Here is a 21858-nt window from a genome sequence, read left to right as displayed (position 1 = left end):
CTCCAGGCCTGGCAACTCCACCCACTGCCTCAACTGCTCTCTTCTCTCCCAAGCTGACCCACTCCTTCCTACAGGGCCAACTCTCTCACCAGAAAGCCTTCCCTGGGTACCTCTACCATCACGAGCTCCACTTTCTCCAGGGTCCCTGGCATACATCAACAGCACCTTTCACTTGGTTGGGTCATGCCTTTGTGTGGTTACTGAGCTCTCTGGGCCAGTCTCTCTACCCAATGTTTGAGCTCTCTAAAGAGAGCAAGTGAGCCTCCCTCTCTCCAGCCTACCCTCACTGCCCTCTGCAGGTCTGGACAGAGCAATCACTCCATAGAGACCATAGAAATGTTGTTTATCTGGAGGTCTGGTCTCAGCTCTATTTTCAGCTTGTTCTCAACACACATAACCTTGGAGGACCAGCTGCTTCTTGACCTCCTAGCCCTAAGGCCAGGCCATCACCCAGCTCTCCAGCCATCTACCACCTTTTGCATCCTGGCTTCACATAGATGTCTCTCTCCTCAAGGCTGCTACCCCCATCACAGATCATTACACAAAACTTGGATGGTTTTCTGTTCTCTCAAATGTAGAACTCCTCAGGCCTGGAAGACATTTAACCATCTGTTGCCGTTTGCTGTTCTGGGGTTTTTCACTTGGTATGACTTTGGTCTCTCTAACTAAACAGCGGGCTCTTCCCAGGCCTGTCCTTTGCTGCTTCCAGCAGGAGACTGAAAGGGCTGGATGAATGTAAGAATGACTGCATTCATCCAAGCCAAGCCACGCAGCCTTGAGAAGCTAAACTGCACTGTGTCCTAAACTGCTTGCTCTCATCCCGAGTTCTGAACTCTTGGCACAGAGTCGGCCTCACGCCCTGCAGCTCCCCATCCTTAGGGTCCAGACGAATGAATACAGCATTGCCCACTCCCACCCCACAAAGTCAGATTAGCCTCTGGTGTCTAGAAACTCCATCTTGAAGACCTACTGTGTGTGCTTGCCCGTCAAGAGGGACTGCAGAGGAGGAGGAGGGGCCTGATTACTAGGTTCCTGCCCCCTGCCAGTGCACAATCTAGATGGAGAAACAATTCACAGGCAGGAGAGCCAGAGCAAGTCTGAGGGTGTGTGGCCACAGCCAGGGCTGTGGAATATGTCTCAGTGGGTGCAGACAGGGGAGCGTGATGGTGGCTCGGCTGGAGGGAAACAGAGGACAAAGAGGGCTCCCTCTCCCACTGAGGAGCAGGAGGCAACGGCGAGGGCTGCATAACTACACCAGCTGAGCCAAGATCCACACCACACAGGGCTTCCCAACCACCCCCCCAAAAAATGAATCGGCAACAAAATGTAAACCCCAAACACAGAGAGAAAATGAGAAGCAATTGTTTCCAGCTCCCACTTCCATTTGCCAACCTTCTCCCTCTCAGTGAATGGAATAACTGTGGCCCTGAAATGGCACTTGGAGAAGTTTTAAATCTGTCTAAATGTCACAGTAGTACTTTGCCCCCATCTTTCCCTAATTACATTTGTTTGATGATCTAAGGTTAAAAAGAAAAACCCTCAAGTCTTTCTAGAATATCAAGGGCAAGAATACCAAAGAATCAACCTAACTCATGTGTCTTCCAGTTTTCTCAGGGGTCCTGCTTCTTTATTGCATTAGTTTGAGTCACCTGTGTGTATTATTTTATCACCAAGACTCTGCCGTGACAGAGAAGTGGTAGCTTAAAACATTCAGCTCTGTACCTTTAAGGGATCAATGCCTTGGCAGAAGCTGTTTCTGCTGCTGTTTACACAAGGTAGCTCAGTTACACGGGGCCTGGCGTCCTGGTTGCCTCTGCCCCAGCAATCTAGGGGGAGGTGGGGCATTTTACCAAGCACCTGCCAGTGACTTGAGAGGTTAGGAATGTTACCCCTAAGGAGAGATAGCCCAAATCCGAAATAAGCCATCCTCAGGTGGGACAGATGGAAGGGTGAGGAACATTTGCTTAAGGAGAAAGGGGCTCTCCACAGCTTTCCATCCCCATGTGGAGAGGCAGGGACTGGGCCACAGTGCAGGGGCAGAGGCATAGTCCTGGAGGGGGCTGGCCCTATGCCATACGGAGTTTGCACAGGCATCTGAAATAACCAGGTGCCCCCTTTCATTAACAACTGCACTCTCACCCACTTCTGCCCAGGGACTGCTTTTATTTATGTATTGGCTATTATTATTAATAATAATATGAATAATGAAACACCTGTGAATAATTTACTTAAAAGGGGGCCTGAAGTGGAAGCAGAAAGAGTGAAGGGTGAACCTCAGCCATCGCTCTCTGTGCAGGTCCCTCCTTTCTCAGCCCTACTCAGCTGGCTCTCTTCACTTCCCCTTGTTCCTGCTTCACTTTGAGGAGGTAGGGGGGCAGGGAGAGACAGACCTCAAGTAGGAGTTATTCTCCTAAACTCTTGTTATGGCAGAAAATATATTTCACTCCTGTTGTGAGATCCTGGGTGGTAAACACCACTGCCACAAGGTAATGTTGGAGGAGGTATTTTAGGCAAAGTTATTGGCCGCTGATCTGTCCTGAAAGAAAGGGGATGAGAAGGTCTCAGCCTGGTGTGTACACACACAGGAACAGGGTATGGCTACAAGCAGGGCTCATGTACACATGCCCACTACGTCCACACAAGCACCCGGAGCCCTGACAATGCATAAGGACATACCTCCAAGCCACACACTCGGACCCTCCGTGGGCCTACCAGGGACACGCTCCTCATCACAGCACGTCACAGGCACACCAAGCACACAGCCACATGGCAGAGAGGCTCTCTGTGTGAGTTTCTGTTTGATTCCATCAACTTGGATGATTCTTAGGCCATTATATAACACTGGATAATGTAAGCCTGGGAACCGAGTTATGAATCAACTATACTTACACACGATTACATCAAGCAAAGGCAGGAAAATCTTAAATGAAAAGATGAAGTTCCACAGTTACAGAATGGTACTTGCTGTGCGGTTTGGGCCCAGGATCCTCCAGGAGAGGCGTCCCAGGTGGGCTCTGGGCCTGGGGCTGCAAACCTCGGGGCCTCCTCAGGCCTCCTCCTGGCGCTGGAGAGCTCTGCGTTGTGGTTGTACCAACTGGGCTTGGTCTCGGTTTTCCGGCAGTTGGGGTCTCATTTCTTTAAATAAAATTTCAAACATATCGTCTAGTAACCGTCATGTAAGGCAAGAAAAGAGAAACCCAGAACATCCAAAAGGAGTGGTGGGGGCCAGGCCAGGATCAGGCCAGCAGCTCTGCCCCGCAACCCCGCAGGGGAGCGGCGCATTATTTTAATTTGCCCAGCTTCTGAAGCCCAGAAGATAGTGTCCTGGAAAAGCAACTGTGGGAGAGGGTGGGGTGCAGGTTAATATCATTAAAATGAAAATCTGCTCTCCCAACCCAAGTTCACCACCAGCATTTACCCCCAGAGGCGGGACTGCTTGGACCTGCTTCAGCGCCAGCCACTCCCTCTCCCGCGCAGCCGATGTTGTCCCCGGCGGGCCTGGCGGGGAACCCGGCGGAGTCCAGGCTGGGCTGCCGGACCCTTGGATCTCGCCCGCAGACGCGACTCCCAGCCTCGCACTCTGGAGCGGAAGGAGCCACAAACGAAGCCTGTGGGGGTAGCGCACGGTGCGCGAGTCTGGGTCCAGCCTCGACCAGAAGAGCGACTCAGGGGCTTTATTTCTTTGATGGTCGATTAAGAAAAAACATTTTTTTTTTGTTTTTCAATTTGAACCAGTTAAGCAGACGAGGGCAAAATCAAGCTGGTCCCTCGCTCTGCCTCACTGACCACCGCGCCCAGAGCCTTCTACCGTCCCCGGAGCGGGCCGAGGCACCCGGCTCCTACCTTCTTCCCGCCAGCCTCCTGCCGGACCAGCCGCCGCTCTTCGGGGAGGGAGAGGCCGTCCCGGACGGAAACACCCACCCCCAGCATTCGCAGGCGGGCTGGAACGAGGGTCGGGCCCCGAATCTCTACGCCTCGTCCCCCCAGAGCGGCCCAACTGCTCCCCAGTCCCGTCCTCCCAGGTGGCTCAGGTGGCGGTAGACGCCGTGCGGGAGGGCGAAGATTTGGGGCTGCTCTGGCAGGTTGGGAATGCGAGAAGGAAAAAAGCGGAGACGGAGAGACAGCGCGCGCGCGCGCGAAAGAGAGCTCTTGTCTATAGATTTATCCACATAATATATATTTATGTAGCTTTTTTTTCTCTCGACACTGATCAATGAACACTCGGATCTCTGGGCGGACTCCCTCCAAGCCGGCTGGCTTTTTCTAGTTTAAATAAATAAACGGAACCAGATGGGAGAGAAAAGCGCCCATTCCACCTTCGCTGCCGCCCCGCCCGCCATCCCTGCCTTTGCTTCGCCCGTCTGGCGCCTTAATAGAGCACAGCTCGGCGGATAAAGACCCCCTACATACCCACACGAAAGTGAAAAACCTATGTTTTTTAAAATACAAAAAAGTAGCACCTGCTGCTATTACAAAAAGAACCCCAAAAAGGTAAAGAAGAGGCCAGCAGCCCTATTTCTAACAGGAACCCGCTCCCCGCGGCCGCCGCGCCGGAATCTCAGCGCCTCCCGAAGAGCCATGCGCCTGGCGCTATTTATAGCCGGGGGCCGTCTCGGACTGTACCACCGCTGCTCTCCGGGGCCGCCGACGGGGGGAGGCGCGCGGGGCGGCACCGCCCCACGCCGCCCTGCTCCGGGCCACCGCCCGCCGCTGCGCGGGAGTCCCTCCTCCCATAGCTCCCTCTCGGGGCCCGCGTCCCCCTCCTTCTTGAGCGCACACTCACCGCCCCCACCCCTGGTCTGACTGGGAACTTGAACCGGTCCAGCCTGTTTAAACGGAAAGGACAGAGATCCTGTCTGTTCAATGTAAAAATCAGATCAGACCGAAAGAGAGAGAAGAGAGAGAGGGGGGAGAGGGGAGAGAGAGCGCGAGCGCGAGCGAGAGAGAGAGAGAGAGAGAGAGAGAGAGAGAGAGAGAGAGAGAGAGAGAGAGAGAGAGAGAGCAGAGAGCGAGGTACAGAGAAACCGAGGGGGAGAGAACCCGAGTGTGTGTATGCGTGTGCGTGTGTGAGCGCGAGCGAGCTTGCGAGGGAGAGGAGCAAGAGAGTGCGAGCGAGAAAGAATAAAAGGAAAGAAGATTTTCTCTATGTATATAAAGATGGCCACGTTAGCAAACGGACAGGCTGACAACGCGAGCCTCAGTACCAACGGGCTCGGCAGCAGTCCGGGCAGCGCCGGGCACATGAACGGATTAAGCCACAGCCCGGGGAACCCGTCGACCATTCCCATGAAGGACCACGATGCCATCAAGCTGTTCATTGGGCAGATCCCCCGCAACCTGGATGAGAAGGATCTCAAGCCCCTCTTCGAGGAGTTCGGCAAAATCTACGAGCTTACGGTTCTGAAGGACAGGTTCACAGGCATGCACAAAGGTGAGTGCACCTTACCCTCCCAACTTTGCCCGGGAGAAGGAGCGAGCGAGCGGGCGGGCGGGCTGGCCGGCGGCGACGGACGACCGGAGACGGCGCGAGAGGGAGCCTCGGGCGGACGCCGAGGAAGGAGGCGCTCGGGCAGCAGAGACCAGGACTGGGGTGCGTGCGGAGCTGTTTGCTGGGGCAAGGCTGGGTTTTAGGAAAGGAGCTGATAGAAGCCTTACCGTGGGGAGAGCAGCGGAAGCAGAAGATGAAGAGAAAGAGAGAGGACCGAGGGGAAACGGGGCTTGCATTTTTGGGTACAGCGACTTGAATGATTGGGATGGGGACAGCTGCACCAGCCAAGCCCGGGACGCTGAGCAGCAGACTGGCAGGCGCGCAGCCGGCCGGGGACCGAGGGTGCTGTCCATCGCCGTGGTGCTGAAAATACTAAGATGAGATTCAGTGGTCTCCTCCTCCGCTCCGGGCCAGTGTAGCAGGAGCGCAGCCGTCTAAAAAGGAGAGAGGTGACAAATTCAGAGATATTTTTATTTCGCTATCAATTTAACAGTAAACTCTCCCTGTCTAGCAGTGTACCTCAACAATTCCGCTGTGGTGTGAGTAGTGTGGTGAGGAAGGTGGATATTTGAAGGAAGAAGGGACAAAACCTAAGGCAAGAATTAGCAAGAAAGCAGCCACCCCCTGGGTGGAGTGGGGAAGCCTGGATGGTCCCCCCTTCTCAGAAAAGTGGGGCTGTGGGGAAAAAAATCTGTGTGTGCAAGATAATGCATTTTAAAGGGTGTAGCCTAAATTATCCCAAACTCACCATGCAGAGAGGCTTATACTACATTATTTCTCTCCCTTGAAACAATCATTGCTAGTGAGTGCTTGGGGGAGGGGAGACAGAATAATCAAAGAATTAAAACCCAGCAACTTTTTAGGAAAGTGGGCATGAGAATTGTCTGCAGCCTGCCTGTTTTCTCCTTGTTTTATTATCTTCAAGGCAGAACCCCAAATGTGTTCAGTTGTAGAATGTGTGTGGGTGGCTGGTGGGTGATGAAATTAGCCCAGTGCTCTGCTCTCTAACAGTAATGTATAGGATGTGCAGTGGGGATTAATCAGGGCTGGAGCTGTGTGGGCAAGTTAAATGCTTTCTGAGAGAGATTGATCGTCAGGCATGGAAGAAGCACCAGTCTAAGGAACTTGTAAGGGATGTGTATGGACATTCTGTTTTTCATAAACAGTAGTGTGGAGAGCCACTGAAGATGCTGTGTTAGAGCTGGTGGTTTTAATGATGAAAACACACACGCGCACATGCACACGCACACCCACCCACACACAGAGAACAGCCTCATCCTTGGCCACAAATGGGCTATGAACAGAGCTGATCCTCCGGCACATTAGGTGCAGAGCGCAGAGCTGTCTGGCTCTCTAAGCAGCAGTGGTTTTCACTATCACAACCTCCCTCCTTCTCCAGCCCTCCCTTCACCCGAATACTAAGCACAGCTCCAAACTCTTGATAGTTGGAGTCCCAGAGAGCAGTTTTTATTGGCTTTAGCATCTTCCAGCTTGCCTGCTGAGGAGTAAATCTTAAAGTTAATGGCATGTTGAGTAGCACAAAAACAGCAGAATGGAAATATACTGGGTTTGTTGGGGTGGGGTGAGGGTAGGGGCTGTAATGGAGAGAGAAACCAACCTTTATCCAATATGGAGAAAATGTTCAGAAAAGAAACTGGAAAGGTGGAACAGGGAGGCAGTGTTTAAAATAATATCCCCTCCTCCGCTGCAAATCAACCATATCTTTGTAGTTTTCCCTTTCCAATCAAGCTCCCTAGAAACTAATCAATGTTTGTATTTTTGTCACTCTAATATGTCTTCAGATTTAAAAATTGCAAGAATAAAAATTAAAAGGCATGAGTAGGGAAATCCTTTACCCTTCTTAATGATGAGTTCTTGTGACTATTTGAGATTTTAAATTTAGAAAAAAAATAAGAACCCACTAGAGGCAAATGACAGTTGTAAAGAGCTGAGCTTCCTGTGAGATGTGGTTTGGGGCACTTTATTTGCTGCTTTATTTCAAATGAAGATAAACTTTAACAATAGTCCTTGCTTTCTTCTCGTGATCCCTTCTTGCTAGTATCATCACTGTTTCTAATGTTGTTTGGACTCCTTTGTATTGTAGCAAAGAAGTGGAATTATCATCATTTGCATCAGGAAGGTAGAGAAGGTTATGATATAGTTATATCATATCAGATATATTCATACATATATCTGGCCAGGATTCCTAGGATGAGCAAAACTTCTTTTTCTAAATAATTCTTCCCCTAAACTGACTCAGCCCATGGCAGGCAGGCCCGCTGGCTCCGGCGTGCTGGGTGCCTCGTTGTCGCAGCTCACCCTTCCGAGCCTGAGCACATATTTTTTCCTGTGAAACTTCCTGCCTCTCTTTCCCTCAGATTTTTACAGGCAAGGATGGGCCACAATATCCCTAACAGTGCCTGGGAGCTCCGGAAGAGCTGAATAAATGAGACAGTTTCTGAGGTCTGTTTTATTCAGTCCTAGAAGAGTTTGAACTCCTCCTTCAGTGATACAGCTTGATTTATTAGCTAATCCTGATAAAATAAGCCTCCGGCCACCTTAAAAAATTACTCGCTTGCCATTGGTCATTAATTACTGTTAAGTCAAAAAGCATGATGAGGCTTGAAGAAGAGGGGATCCATTCAGTTTCTAGATTTTCCCCAACTCTAAATTGACAACGTGAGGCTAGGGATAGAAACATGCCTTTGTTAAGCCTGGTTTCAGGGCATATTTGTGGCTCTTTCTCTCCCCTTCTTGAATTCTAACTTTTAATGAATTGTAGTGGGATAAAATTGAGAAACATCACAGGATAGTGGCCTCTAGTGTGGATGGCATATGTAGTTTATTGGTTAAACAAAAAAAAAGAAAAGAAAAAAGAAGTAAAAATTAAATGCATGCGATTTCAGATGGATATCCATTTGTTGGCCACCTGCCATTTCAGGTAACTAAAGAAGGATGGAGTTCTAAGGGTTAATGGAATACCTGCCATGCGTAGAGTGAACCTTAAAAGGCAATTACTCCAGTCAAATTGGGAGTCTGTGGAGGAGGGAGTGGGTGGGTGTTGTGGAGCAAACCCGCGGTATCAGAGAAACGTTGTTGGGCTGGGCGGCAGCAAATAGCAGTTGTGAACTGGGGTGATTACTGTGAAGGTAAATTTAGCCCCTGGAGACCAGAAAGCAATTGGGCAGGGGGAGATCTGGGTGTTAGGCTGAGAGATAAAAGAGGGGGAAAGCCCAGGATTATAATTTGAAGAAACAACACCCAAAGAAATCCCAGTTTAATGCAAACTCTCATGGCGAACTCTAAGTCTTCTTTTTCCCCCATTAGAAGCACTTTGAGAAAGATGGCTTTTCCAGACTCTAAAAAGAAAGACACTGTACTATTGATTTAAAGAGGAGAGAGGCAAACTCCTGGGGTAGCAGCAGAAGTGAGCTCAGGACCAACTTTGCTCCTTCCCATAGAATTTTTCTCCCTTGAAGGAAGGAACGTGTCACCCACTAGTCTAATTTTTCCCTTCGCTCACTTTTTATTCATTTCTAGCTTCTTCTTTTTATTTCCTGGAGAACAAACAGAGTCAGTGGCTGAATATACATGCATGCACACAAATACACACGACTTCTAACACACACATATACACACCAGATCACACATGATGAAGCCCACAATCCATTCATAAGTTTGGTCTTGTCTAGCAGGAAAAAAAACAGCAAAGACTGAGTTACTAGGAGACATAAAGACTAGTGCTCTCTGGATAGCCATATTATAATGCGTTATCTTTGAAGTCATTTAAGTCTAAGTGGTATTTAGTATAATATTTATGAATTAATGTAATCTAAACATAGGACTGTCCCCAATGGTTTAAACAGCCCTTACTACTGATGTGTGCTTGTTCCTGGAGCCTGCAGTGCATTTTAGTTTTAAACAGCCAAGTCCACATCACAGTCCCTCTTTTAACCAGTCAGAACACATCTGTGGCCTGAGTAACCCCTCTGCATCGAGATTTTCCCCTGCTACAGGGAGGAAACTATAGTCTACTGGCAGTCCCGGGGGCTCGCAACCTCAGAGCCACAGCTGCAAGAACTTTAGCCCCTCATACTTTCACACTGCACCCAGTGGGAGGGTGGGGACAAAGTAACAGAACCTTCTGTGGGCTGAACTCTGGAGAGAATATTATTTTAAAACATACTCATCTCCACATGCACAGTCTCTCAGTTCAACAGTATCTGACTAGGAAAGGCCTGGAGCCCCATGATTTGGGGTATAGCTGGACAAAAGGGAAAGGGCAAGGATTATAACTATGTTTTGGTGATTTGTGACATCTTCATAGAATTATGTCTTGTATTTTCATGTAAGATGTAACAATTCTGAGGACATTGAGTTTCCACTGCTTGGCTTTAGCTGAGAGGGCTCATTATTTTTTTTTCCTGAGATAGGTGAATTAAAGGCAGTGAGGTTCTATCTGATTTCCGTTTTCAAATGAATCTACGAGACAGTGAAGCTGAAGTATCCGCATGGGTATCAGTTCAATTAAGATAAACTTCTCTTTTAAAAAATTACTTTGAAAAATACGAATTTATTTCTGTCCAGGGAAAGACTGGTAGAATGGCTGGGCACACACCTATAGTTTTTAAAAGAAAGATATGCCTTGTGAGAAAGAGATACAGAAAATGGGATAGCTGTAATAAGAAAGGAAGACAAATGTTCTTAAAAAAATGTTTCGCTAAAGAAAATAAGAAATGGTAATCATTACAAAGCTAAAGTAAACAAAACCAACAGCCCCATATTAAAACCCTTCAAGTCCCAGGTATGGATAAGTATCCTACTTAAGAGCAAAGGAAAAATTATTGGGAAATGATTGCTTTATTTAAGAGACTTGTGGTTATTTGCTGCTTGTGCATGATTTCATGTACCTTTTAAACAGACTTCCTCAGAACCAGCACACAGATAAACTGATATGCACATGAGCACATATATGCACCCATGTACAAGCATGACTAAGCGCAACCCACACATATGGAAACCAGGGCTGGCCTAGATTTCCCTGCAATTCAACAGGGAGATGTTAACTGTCTTTCCCCCCACCCCAGCTTTAATGGGAATTCTAGATTGGGTTGAAAGAACCCCCTTGGCATACTTTCACTCTCTCCACCTGCTCCAATTGGCTGGATGTTCGTGGCTTCCCAAACACACAACAAAACAAAACAAAAAGAGAAGCTTTTCTTGAATGAAGTCATAGCTTGAAAGCAACTGAAAGAAAAACGGTTACAAAAATGTATGCCATAGATATGCCCCCCGCACAGGCATGTTGTAGAGTTATCGAAGTGTTTTCAAAGCGCTGGTTTCCAGGGGCATTCTTGATGCCTGGTGATCTCTGCACACTCCAGCAACTTGAACATGGCCATCACTGTCACTATGATTAGCAGCAGCATCCTCATCATTGTAAGTTATATACCAGGATGGGAGAGGGGCTTCTGAGTGATGCCTTAGAAGATATGCAAGACACAACCTCCTTGGTTGAGAGCTGGTCTTACTTGCCTCTGATGGATTGAGGAAAACACTGCATAACTCACACCTTCCACGTCATCAGAATGTGGTCGGTTCCAAACTGACCAAAGATGGACCTCACTAAACAGAATTTGGAGTAAGCAGGCTGTATAAGAGAGGGAGATGCAACAGAGAATGAGGCCCGACATCATGGGGAAAGAAAGGAAAACTGAGAGTTGTAGGGCCAAAATGCCAGCTGGATGCTGGGAGCATTGGTCGACAGTGGCTGGAACTGCAGCAGCTTCTGAACTTGGAAGGGAAATCCCATGTGACATGCAGAGAGAAGAGCTAGGGAGTGTGAAAATCTGTGTGTTTCTGTGGGTACTGGAGGACTGAGGAAGGGAAGATGCTGCAGCCTGTGTGGGTGTTGGTGTGAGTGTGAGAGTGTGTGTGTGTGTGTGTGTGTGTGTGTGTCTGTACAGAAGAGATGACAAATCCAAGTGGCATGGAGATGATGTTAGGGGTAATTTCATCCTGAAGTCTCTATGCATGATCAGGAGGATGGTTGATGGAGAAAAGGAGAGAATCTGGGGACAATGACGTTGTCCTTGTGATTCTACACTCACTCCACCACAGAACTCCTGGCTTGGACTTGTCAATAATCTCAGTTCCAGTGCAGAGATGTGCTCTTGTTTATCTGTCTGATATCTTCACCCAAAACTCCAAGTTTGAGGAGGGTTCTACCTCCCCTCCCCCCATAACCTTTCAAAGGTTTGTTTGTTTCTGCCCACCTATGGACTCATTTTAGAACTGACCTCCCATCCAGGAATGAGTGGTAAGCCACAGAGCCCAGCTCTCTGCAGAAATGATTCCCTCCACCCACTGCTTTCCCTTCCCCCACAGCTGCCCCTTGATATGCCAGCCCTACTTTTCTGTTATAGTGTTTACACATACACACACACACACACACACACACACACACACACACACACATACAAGTCAGTTGAGGTGAGCCCTCCAAGCAGGATGCTGCATTTCCCCTAAAGGCAAAAAGGTGTGGCAGGGATCCCGCTTCCCACATTTTGGACTCTCTACCAGAAAAGCTCCCACACCCCACATCCCACACCCTTTACCTTTGCCTTTTCTGCCTTTAAATACACAGACACTCCAAGAGTCATGGAAAGCATCCAATCTTACCCAAATAACCTAGGGGAGGGGAACAGAGCCACCCAACTTAGTTGTACCATTTTATCATCCTGCATCTCCCTCTTTTCCTCCCTCTTGCCATTAAGTACCCTCACAAACCCAGAGTGAGAATTGATGAGGAAGGTCTATGTTCCGCTTGGCAACACAGGGGTGCAGTTAAAGATGCCAGGGCAGAAAGACAATGATGGGGCAGAAATGGTGGCAGAGGAATTTTCAGACTTGATGTGCTTGCCCTAAGGGCACACTTCTCTGCTCATTCAGTTTTCAGTGGCCCTGGATGGGTATAAAGCCCGAGCCGCAGCCCTGCCCACAGAAAGCAACAAAGCAGCCAGGTGAGCAGGCCCGGGGTAACTGGCCTCCTTTCTGAGTCCCTCTGCGCATAGAAGGGGATGTTTGCAGGACCACACATTCACAGGGCTTCTCCCCTTCCACCTGCTCCACATTTGGCTTCTCTTGTTCTCCCCTGTATCTTCCCTCCATCATGAGCTGACGAACAATCTCACATGGAGCGATTCCCAGCAGCTCAGCTCAGGAACACATCCTACGTGGCCAACTGCAAGATGTAAATAAATGGGTGCTCTCCTGGAGACAGATGTAGTTCTGGTTCCGTGAGGATGGAACAGCTAAGAATATTGATCAAAGCTCAGGGGGAAAAATTGATAATGAGCTGTCCTCCAAGAGTTTAAATGACCGACACTTCCAAACACCAGTTCTGGACAGCACATCAACTCACATGATGTCACTTTATTGCAATACATTCAGCTTTAATTAATTATCACCTTCGTTAAGAGCATCTCCAGATCAAAGGTTTCTAGATACTTAACCAATCTTACTAACAAAACCCCCGCTCCGTGCATTAGGCTATCCCACAGCTCCCTGGCCCAGCAAGTGACCTTTCTTCCCATTTTCTTTCCTCTCTCTAAGCTGTTGGCATCCTCCTCTTTGCTAAAGACAAACAATTCTTTCTGCATAGCTGTTCTGTCCTAGGGTGGGGATTGGGAGGGGTGTCGTCTGCTTAGGGCAAGGGGCTGCCATTCAGCAGCTCTTTCTAAAATTCCATGACTGGGACTTGGTTCACCTTCAAATCTATCTTACTGAAATGGGGAGTGTCAACGAAAGAAAAAAGCATTCATGGAAATGCAAACGGTGTTTGTGTCAATGCGTTTGTGTGTGTGCGCGTGCACAAGCACCAATGTGCACATCCACATAAATATTATGGATCAATACATTTCACATCCACTGCCGGCACCTCTCAACTTCCCCCTCCTATTTCTTGAGCACCTGTGCTACTGTCGTATTTCACCCTGAGAAAGGCTTGCAGCTGAAGTGTGCATAGATAATGCTGTACTGAACCAGGTTATTGTTTGGATTTAGTTGTGGAGTCTGAGTGCCCAATGAAGGATGGTTCTCACCTGGGGTGGGTGGTGCCTAACGAATCCACTTCTTACGGTATGACAGGAACCTCACTCTCCAAAGTCCCCAAAACCTACAAACTGACAGGTGACTTACTTGAAAGCAACCCTTGGAGTCATTCTAGGCAGATTTGAATGCCATACGTGGCTGTTTGTTCATTATTCTAATTTAATGATGCAGTCACACCTAATTAATCCATGTCTGGTTTATTCATACACTATGTCTGAGGATCCAAAAGATCTCTCTAGCTAGCTGGCTTCCTTTTACAAGGCCAATGAGGAGTCTCCCCCGACAAGGAAGCGTGTCTCAGTCCAAACAGGAGTGGATTACTGTGGACCAATTTGATAGAAGCACTGTCCCTGACACCACCGTCCACACAGGTAGGCAGCAGTCACAGAGATGCAGCAATGATGCCTCTATGCCTATGCAACACACACATGTGAACACACAAAGTGTTCATTTGCCCACAGAACCCTACTAAGAGGCAACGGGTCACACCCCCAAGTGTAATAAATGACAGGGGCTTGCAGAGTGGCAAGCATTCTCACAATGGCGAGTTTCTATGCAGAAGGTTGAGAGGTGAGCTGAGTCAACCTCCCCTCTGTGGCCTTAAGAAAACAGAGCAGGGTTTACCGCTGCCACTATGCAGAGAGACACCGAGGCTGGGAGCAGCATGCCCCCAAAGACAAGTTTGCAGCATGGCCTTCAGCACACCTCCCCATGGCCAGCTCTGGTCAGACTGCTCCCAGGAAGTACTGTCTCTTGCCTGGCAGGTACATTGAGAGAACGAGGCATCAACCTAATAATATCCTTATAAAGCCAAGCCTCCTGCGCAAGTCCTAGGAGACAAGAGGCATCTAAAGATCAAACACTACATCACAGTGTATTTGTAGGAACTCTGATTCTGCTACCTCCCTATAATGCTCTAATTGACTATTTGATCAGCTCTAAAAGGGCTGGTGTTCAGGACAGACTCACACAAACACATTTATACGCACACTCCCCTAGCATGTATTCACACACACACCCATGCACACACAGTCACCACACAAGCACTTGCACACAGGCTTTCTCTTGCACTCACCACTGTGCCCATGCTAGCTCAACCAACCGGGGTAGATTTTCACAGGAGGTGCTTGAAGGTGAGTGAAAAGCACACACCTAAGATTATACATGCCCTTCCAGTAATGGGCTTATCAATACCTCTTAAAGAAATGTGACAGCCAGCCCAGAGTGATTCAGTTGTGTGGACAAAGGTCAGCATACAGATATCCATTATTAATAATATCAATATCTTGGTTGACCAATATAACCAGAAACTGTATCTTGTCGCTGCTGATGGGTGAGGCAGGGAGGACTCCGTGGCAACAGCAGGAAATTATGCCCATGTAAAATTAATCATATTGACTGGTTCTAAGAATATACGGAGAGGCGAAGATGTTGGGAGTGCTTGCTGTGGTGGGAGAGGGGGACCTTGTTCCCAGGGGCTTCATGGTCTTGAGCTCCTGGAAGGAGACCAGGGGGACGGAGGTGTGCCTGGGTGACCGATGACAACACTCTTCCTCATCCGGTCTCTGCTTCCCAGTGGGGTGAGGCGGAGGAGAGGTGTTCTCTGAACAGGAAAAGAAAGAAACAGGATCCCCTAACCATTATCCACCCGACATATCCAGATCTCTCTCTCAAATCAATACTTGGCTTGGTTTGGTCTCACCGGATGAGGCACAGAGAGCATCCTTGTACCCGCTGTGTGACGAGGTCTATCTCCAAGCAGGCGGTATAAACCTGAAGCAACATGCTTAGTTATGTGATAAGAGTCTGGCCCCAGGAGATGCCAGTGTGTACTCTAAAACTTAGGGGTCCTAGGAGGAGAAGCATCTAATCAAATCAACCACCATGATTGGGTTCTTGGGACCAGCAGAGGCAGCCCCTCAGGACACTGCCCCATCATCATTGCTGGTGGGAGCAGGAATATTCTGGACTTCAGAAAACTATTGCTCACTGAGGCTCACCTCCAGTCACAGTGAGTGGGAAGGAAAGGGAAGGCCCTGGGTCCTTGGCCTTGGAATTCCCTCCAGGCACACCCCTGATCCTTCCCTCCCTTACCCTCTGAAGACTCAGCTCCAGATGTTCCCGAGCCTCTTTGGCAGCCTGGGCAACACCTGGCGAGCTGTTCTGAGGAAGGAGAGGAGAGGAGAGAACCCCAGTGGCTGGGGGCTTACTCAGAGAGGGAGAGAGGGAACAGGGCTGGCCAGGAAAGCTCAGTAAGCTTTTGAATCATTCCTTTTCTCTGTTCTCAGAGCTTGTTGTTAAGGCAGCTGGAAGGGAGCCTGCCTTGGAGACCAGATCCCATGGTGGGATGATGATGGATGATAGGAGAGGGGCTGCTAAGGTGCAAGGGAGATGCCTTTGACTGTGAAGGAGGGCAAGGAAATGCTGCCTCTGGCTGGCATGTGAGATGAGGCTTCTCAGGGCTGAGGGATCCCCTTCCCATAGGGAGCACTTAGGCCTCAGCAAACAGTCCATCTGTGATCCTTTCTTAACCTGATCTGCCTCCCCCAACCCCCAACCTCCCACCCCAGGGCTGCCAAGGAGCAAGCTTGTCCCTTCGATTCACACCACACGATTCACACACACTCAGAGCTCCCCGCAGGGGCTTACATGCAGCCCTCGGGCCAAGGGTCTGGGCCACTTGCTGTACTCCCTCTGGAATGACAAAGGCTCAGTCTTCCCAGCTGAGCCCCAGCCCCTGTGACCACCTGGGACAGTTCTCAGATCTCAGAATTTGCTTCATAGGCTGGGCATGGCCACAGAGGGCACATGGGGAGGGCACATCCAGTGCTGAGGCCATCCTCCCTCCACAGTGCCACGTCCCCTCCTCAGCCCCAAATCTGGGTGTAAGGAACACTAGAGCAGCCCAGAAGCCAGGCCCTTCCTCTAGACCTTTTCCTACCCCAGACAGGGAGTGTGGGAGGGCTATCGCCTGCCCTCTGACGGTGACAGGGGGAACTTCCTGCACTCAAGCCAGGGCCCCTGACGGCCCAAATGCCGCTCCTGCTGCCGCCTAAGGTAGGCGTCCAGGAGCTGCCGACCGAACCTCTCCCGTACCCCCAGGGGTCAGGGCAGTTCACTCCTCCTCTTCATGGGAGCCCCCTGCCCCCCCACCTGCCCCACTTGAGTGGGCAGCATAGGACCCTGGGCCACACCCCTCACTGGACAAGTCACCCTGTGCCTGGGCCACCAGCAGAGACCCACAAAACAAGCAATGAGAATCAGAAAATCCAGACTGTATTGTAGTTGCAGTACACCTGTGAGTTTTGTTTTGTTCCAAAAATGAATAACCAGTGTATGATTTAGTATGCATTTTATTCTTAATTCCATATATTGGGGCACCAAAATCTTCCATACCTACAACCCTGTGCCTGGTGAAACAGACCTGGGCTGAGGATTGATCGGTTAGTGACAGATTGGCACACCCACCCCCCAGTCCACGCCGAGGCCTCAGGGCAGCGACCTAAATCCAGCCAGTCTTCAGGAAGAGAGACACAGAGCAGGAGAGCCACCGCTGGCTTCTTTCAAGGCTTCATTTTTACTTCCAATTAAAAAATTTTTAATTAAAACATAAGACCTTCCTCTTTACTCTCATCTTATTTCAATAAGTAAATTATTAGATTTATTTTAGAGTGAACTCTGTTATAATCGTGTTGGGCAAGTTTGAAAAATCCACTGGGATGAAGGGTAAAAAGTGAGGCCAGGGACCAAGCAGCGGGGTGGGTCCCCAGAGAAAGGAGAGGAGTCCACACTGCAGGGAGTGTCTCAGCGCAGGGGGAGCATGCCCTTAGGCTGCAGCGAGTGACCACTTGGCAGACCAGGTCACAGTGGCAAGCTGGGAAGGAAGCCAGCAGGAGCAGGGCCCCCGGCCCCACATGGGAGCTCTCACAGTCCCCCACCCCTTGTCTGTTTCCGACACTTTGGTTGTTTCTCCCTAGTTGCTCAAGTTTCTCAGCAAAACATTAACTCGAAATGCTCTGACTTATCTCAGCTGAGCCAATGCTTACAAGGCTGGTGCCCAGTAGAGGCCACACACCAAGGAGGAGAGCATCCCCATGGCAGGCAGAGGCAGGCGGAGAAGCCTGCTGAGCTGCTCCAAGAGCAGCAGGGCGGCGTCAACCCAGCCGCAGCTGGCTTCTGGGACACCCTCCCCACCACCCTACACAGAGAGCAGAGCCCCACACTCACCCCCATGTGCAGGGCAGGTTTCTGCAAAGCAGAGAACATAGGGCATTACAGTTTTGTGGGGGAGCTGCACTGTGTCCCCCCACTCACTGGGAAGCCCTGGGTGTGACAGGGCAGATAGGGACCTCCCTCAAGGGGTCCCAGATTCGTGTGCGAGCTCTTTCCTCGGAAGGTGACACCCTCACCACCATGAAATAACTGCCTGTGACAGACAGCAGCAAACCCACAAATATAAAACTATTCCATGCAGATGTCCCATGTGGGGAATGAAGGAACCCCAAAATTGGAGTACTCAGAGAGGGATGCAGGCTCCCAGAGAACGGGCAGGCTGGGGAGGCAGGGGCGGGAGCCAAAGCGGGCACGTGGGAAAGAGCACAGGGAGGCTGGAATGCTGACAAGCCCGGTTGTTTTGTTTCGTTTCATTCCATCATGTTTTGTCTTGTCCCACTGCAGTGAAGTCTTATTCCCAGGCTGGTGGACAAAGGAATTCCTAACTCTGAATAAATCTGGACCCACCACCAGCCTGGCTGAGAAGAGGTGGGGTCGGGGTAGGTGAATGGGCTGCAGATATGGCCAAGGAAGTCAGTGGCACAGAACCAGCCAGGGCTGGCCTCCCCTGCTCTGGGGCTGCAGTGTCCTTCAGCTGTCCCAGCTGCAGCCCACTTGGGCTGAAGAAATTACTCACAGAATATTTAAACCTGTGTCCGTGCTGCCTGTCACCAAGGCAGGCATCCGTATTATCCCCACAGGCTCACTCAGCTGAATGTCCCGAGTGATAAACTGTGGGGTTCTGGACATTAGAATCTCCCCATACCCTTCGCCCTTCCTCTGTGCCGGCCCCCAGCTCAGGAGTGGCTGGAGGCAGCCAGGCAGTGGGGATGAAGCCGGAGTAGTGTTGCCTAGGGTGACACTGGTCTTGCAGCTGGAAGAATCTTGGCAGATCCTAGGAAGAACCGCTCCCAGTGTGGACAGCGCACCCTGGCAAGGTTGCCAGGCCCCTGGGCAGCCCATTTACTGCAGGGGAGCAGTCGAGGCGCCTCTGCCATACCTGGGAGAGAAACCCAGCCCAGAGGAACAGTAAGAGATGAGCTGAATTTCGGGGCCGCAAACACAGGATTATTTGTGGCTGACTCAGTAGAGGAGGGAACTCCCTTCTTCTCGGCCTTCCACAGAGCTTGACCCCTGGCATCTTCTCGGCCCGGGCTTTCTCCAGGGTGGAGCAGCACTGGGCTGTGGGGGTGCTGGAGTGACTGCACTCCTGGGCGGGAGGGGGTCCCTGACCCTCCCAGCTCAGTCACCCAGCCTCCTCTACTCTCCCACCCCACCCCCTGTCCTCAGGCCCCAAACCCTAAGCCCCCATGCTCCCAGAGCTCCCAGCCTTCCCAGGACAATGGCCCCCAACATCGTGACCTCCTTTTCCTTTCCTTTCAAAGCCCTGTCCCTTGCTGATCTGACAAATCAAACTGGGCAGATGTGTCCCTGGTGGCTAATGGACATAAATGTGTTACCATTTCTGGTGGCACGTGCCTCGTACGGGGACCTTTTAGAGCCCAGGCTGTAACCTGAAGAAACATCTCTGATAGAGGAATTTCCAGCACAGTGAAGCCAGAAGGAGACACCGTGGGGCTGGGAGGCCTCTGGCTACCCAGGGGGCCGCAGGCCTGCCTGGTCTAAATCTCTGCCACTGCGGACATGGAACTCAGCCTCCCAAGCTGCAGGACCAGAGGAACCCAGGCAGCCCAGTGCCTGGCCACCCTGCCCATCTCCCCGCATGGCCGGCACACCCGGGAGGTGGCCGTGCCAAAGGTCTAATCAAATATTAAACATGGTCGGTAAACTTAACCCAGCATCGTATCTGAAGTGCCAAGTTCCTCCCTGAGAGCAGCCCAGCGCAGGGGACGTTTCCAGGTCAGCGTCGCGCGGGTGCTGGGGTAGGGGCTTCTTGGTCTGTGCCCCAGCGTGGGCGGGAAGAGGGGAGGCAGACGGGGACCGTGGCGGGGAGTGAGGCTCGTGGTTTTCCTCCTCCTTTCTATTATTCATTTCCTCTGATTTTTATCTAATCTCTCTTGATTGTTCTGGTGAAACTTAATAGACAAAGTGAATTTTTATTACATCATCAATATAATCTCTAGCTAATCAGCAGACACGGGGCCACCGCAAGCCCTATAGCTCCTCATCTGGCTTCATAAATAGTAGGGACAATCACTGCGGAGTGCGACACCCCCTCCCGAGAGGCCTCCCCCCGCCGCTCCCCTTCCCCAGACCTATTCTTGGGAGTGCTGCCTTCCCACGATCCCCCCGCCCAGCGGGCCGCATTGCTGGTCGATGGAGATATCGTCCCCATTCGCACGTATTTTTAGTCTCTCCCTCCCAGCTTCAGCTGTTAAAATCACAAATCTGGAGCTTGTGTTTCGAATGCCAAAATAGCCTAATGTTGACTGATTTTTATTCTACTTCCCTCTGTGCTAGGAATATGATATGTCGTAAGATATTACATAATTCTGTGGATCACAGTGCATACTACACACCACATTATGTATCCAGTGAAGTCATATTACATACCACACCTATATAAACCATGAACCAAGGTGTGTGGGTCATTTAAAGTCAAGCCATGTGTCTTCTATACTGTATCACAGATGTTATTTATCTGTTCGTTTGTATTATAGTATGCCTTCCATTTACACAGCATTTTAATCTGTAAAGTGCTTTCTTGTATATGGCCACTTTTATCCCTATTGCAACCAGGTACAGTTGATTCCTTTTTTGTAAAGAAAAATGGAAAAAGGATCATGAAGGAAAATTACAACCTGGTCCGATCCTGCCAGGATACAAGAGAGCAGCAGCTCAGACTCGGACTGGGCGCCGGAGCGCCCGTGGACGCATCCGAGGGTCAGAGCCCTGGCCGCTCACCAGACGAACAGATTCCTGGGACTTGGCCTGCTGGGCAGCCCCGGACCAAAGGGCAACCATAATTTAAGAAATGGTTTGTTTGGAGGTTTCCCCCCACAAACCTGTGCAAAGCAAACGTGAAACTGAGCACACCCCCGTGCAAGCCATCCCCCGGGGACCGGACCCGCTCGGTACCGCGAGACTGTCTTCCCCTCTCCTGACCGGAGGCCAGGTCGCACTGCTCCGCAGTGGTTTGGATTTGGGGAAACCGGCAAGCGCTACTCAGAGTCAAATGCTATAAATAAAGTGGGTGATGAGGCTAAGGAATCTGGCTTTTTGTGTCCAAACCCTGGACTCTTTGGGGGAAGGAGGCAAGTGCTTCTTGCAGAGGGATCAGAGCCGGCTCTGGGAGTGGCTGGGCACCTTTGTGAAATTACTCTTCCAATTCCTGTGCTAAGAGCTGATTTTACGCATCTGTTCAGGGGATGGTCTGCATGCATCTGGGGGGCATGGGAGGGCTCCTCCAGTTTGGGCCTGGCAGTTCTAGGGGGTGTGGATCCTCACAGGGGCCTCTCAGAGTGGGCAATGTTTAGCCCCCTGGACACTGTCTGCTACAGCGGCAGCTAGCACACCAAGGATGCGCTGCATCTCATTCAAAGTTGAAGTGGGTCCTTGCCCCACACCGCCGCCCGACTCCCAGTCTCAGCTTTCTCCTCTCCAAATCACTGCAGTGACACCTGCTCGTCCCCCCCTTAGGGTCATTGTGGGACATCACTAGCTGAGAGGAAGGAAAACACGGTGTAAAGGTTAAACTCTCCAGGGTCATGGTCATGTATTAACTGCCAGCACCCCCAACAGACCACAGGGAGCTCTGACAGTCCTGCTCCCTAAGAAATAGGACGCGCGGGGCATTCGGGCTCAAGGATGGACAGGTGGAAACACTGACAAAGCACCTCCTGCACAGCACACACAGGGCTCACACTTTCTGTATCACAGCAAATCCTCAGGACAAAACCGTGACAGAGATGTCCCAGGGTGCCTTGGAATGCCAAGGGATTGGAAACTCTTGGAGCAGTGACTCGATGAGGGTTACATGCAGGGGAGACACTGAGCCAGAATTTGCACCACAATTTGTCATTTCT

General features: G+C 50.4%; 1 protein-coding gene across 49 annotated transcripts in view; it reads left to right on the top strand.

The window, feature by feature from the left end:
• The first annotated feature begins 4984 nt into the window (after positions 1–4984).
• Positions 4985–21858, top strand: part of CELF4 (CUGBP Elav-like family member 4) — a 295478-nt gene continuing 278604 nt past the window's right edge. For 39 of the 49 annotated variants that reach the window (XM_045849740.1, XM_045849719.1, XM_045849739.1 and 36 more), the window contains exon 1: positions 4986–5431. In XM_045849740.1, the coding sequence (XP_045705696.1) occupies positions 5146–5431 (286 nt within the window). In that variant the 5' untranslated portion in view covers positions 4986–5145. Of the gene's footprint in view, positions 5432–21858 lie in introns of all 49 variants that reach the window. The other 10 variants (XM_045849755.1, XM_045849754.1, XM_045849750.1 and 7 more) reach the window with 2 other exon arrangements.

The sequence above is a fragment of the Phyllostomus hastatus genome, unplaced genomic scaffold, assembly GCF_019186645.2.
Source record: "Phyllostomus hastatus isolate PE091 unplaced genomic scaffold, TTU_PhHast_1.1 phas_contig_80, whole genome shotgun sequence".
In the NCBI taxonomy this organism is placed as follows: domain Eukaryota; kingdom Metazoa; phylum Chordata; class Mammalia; order Chiroptera; family Phyllostomidae; genus Phyllostomus; species Phyllostomus hastatus.
The sequence above is the reverse complement of the archived record's forward strand: the minus strand, read 5'-3'. Positions and strand labels throughout refer to the sequence as shown.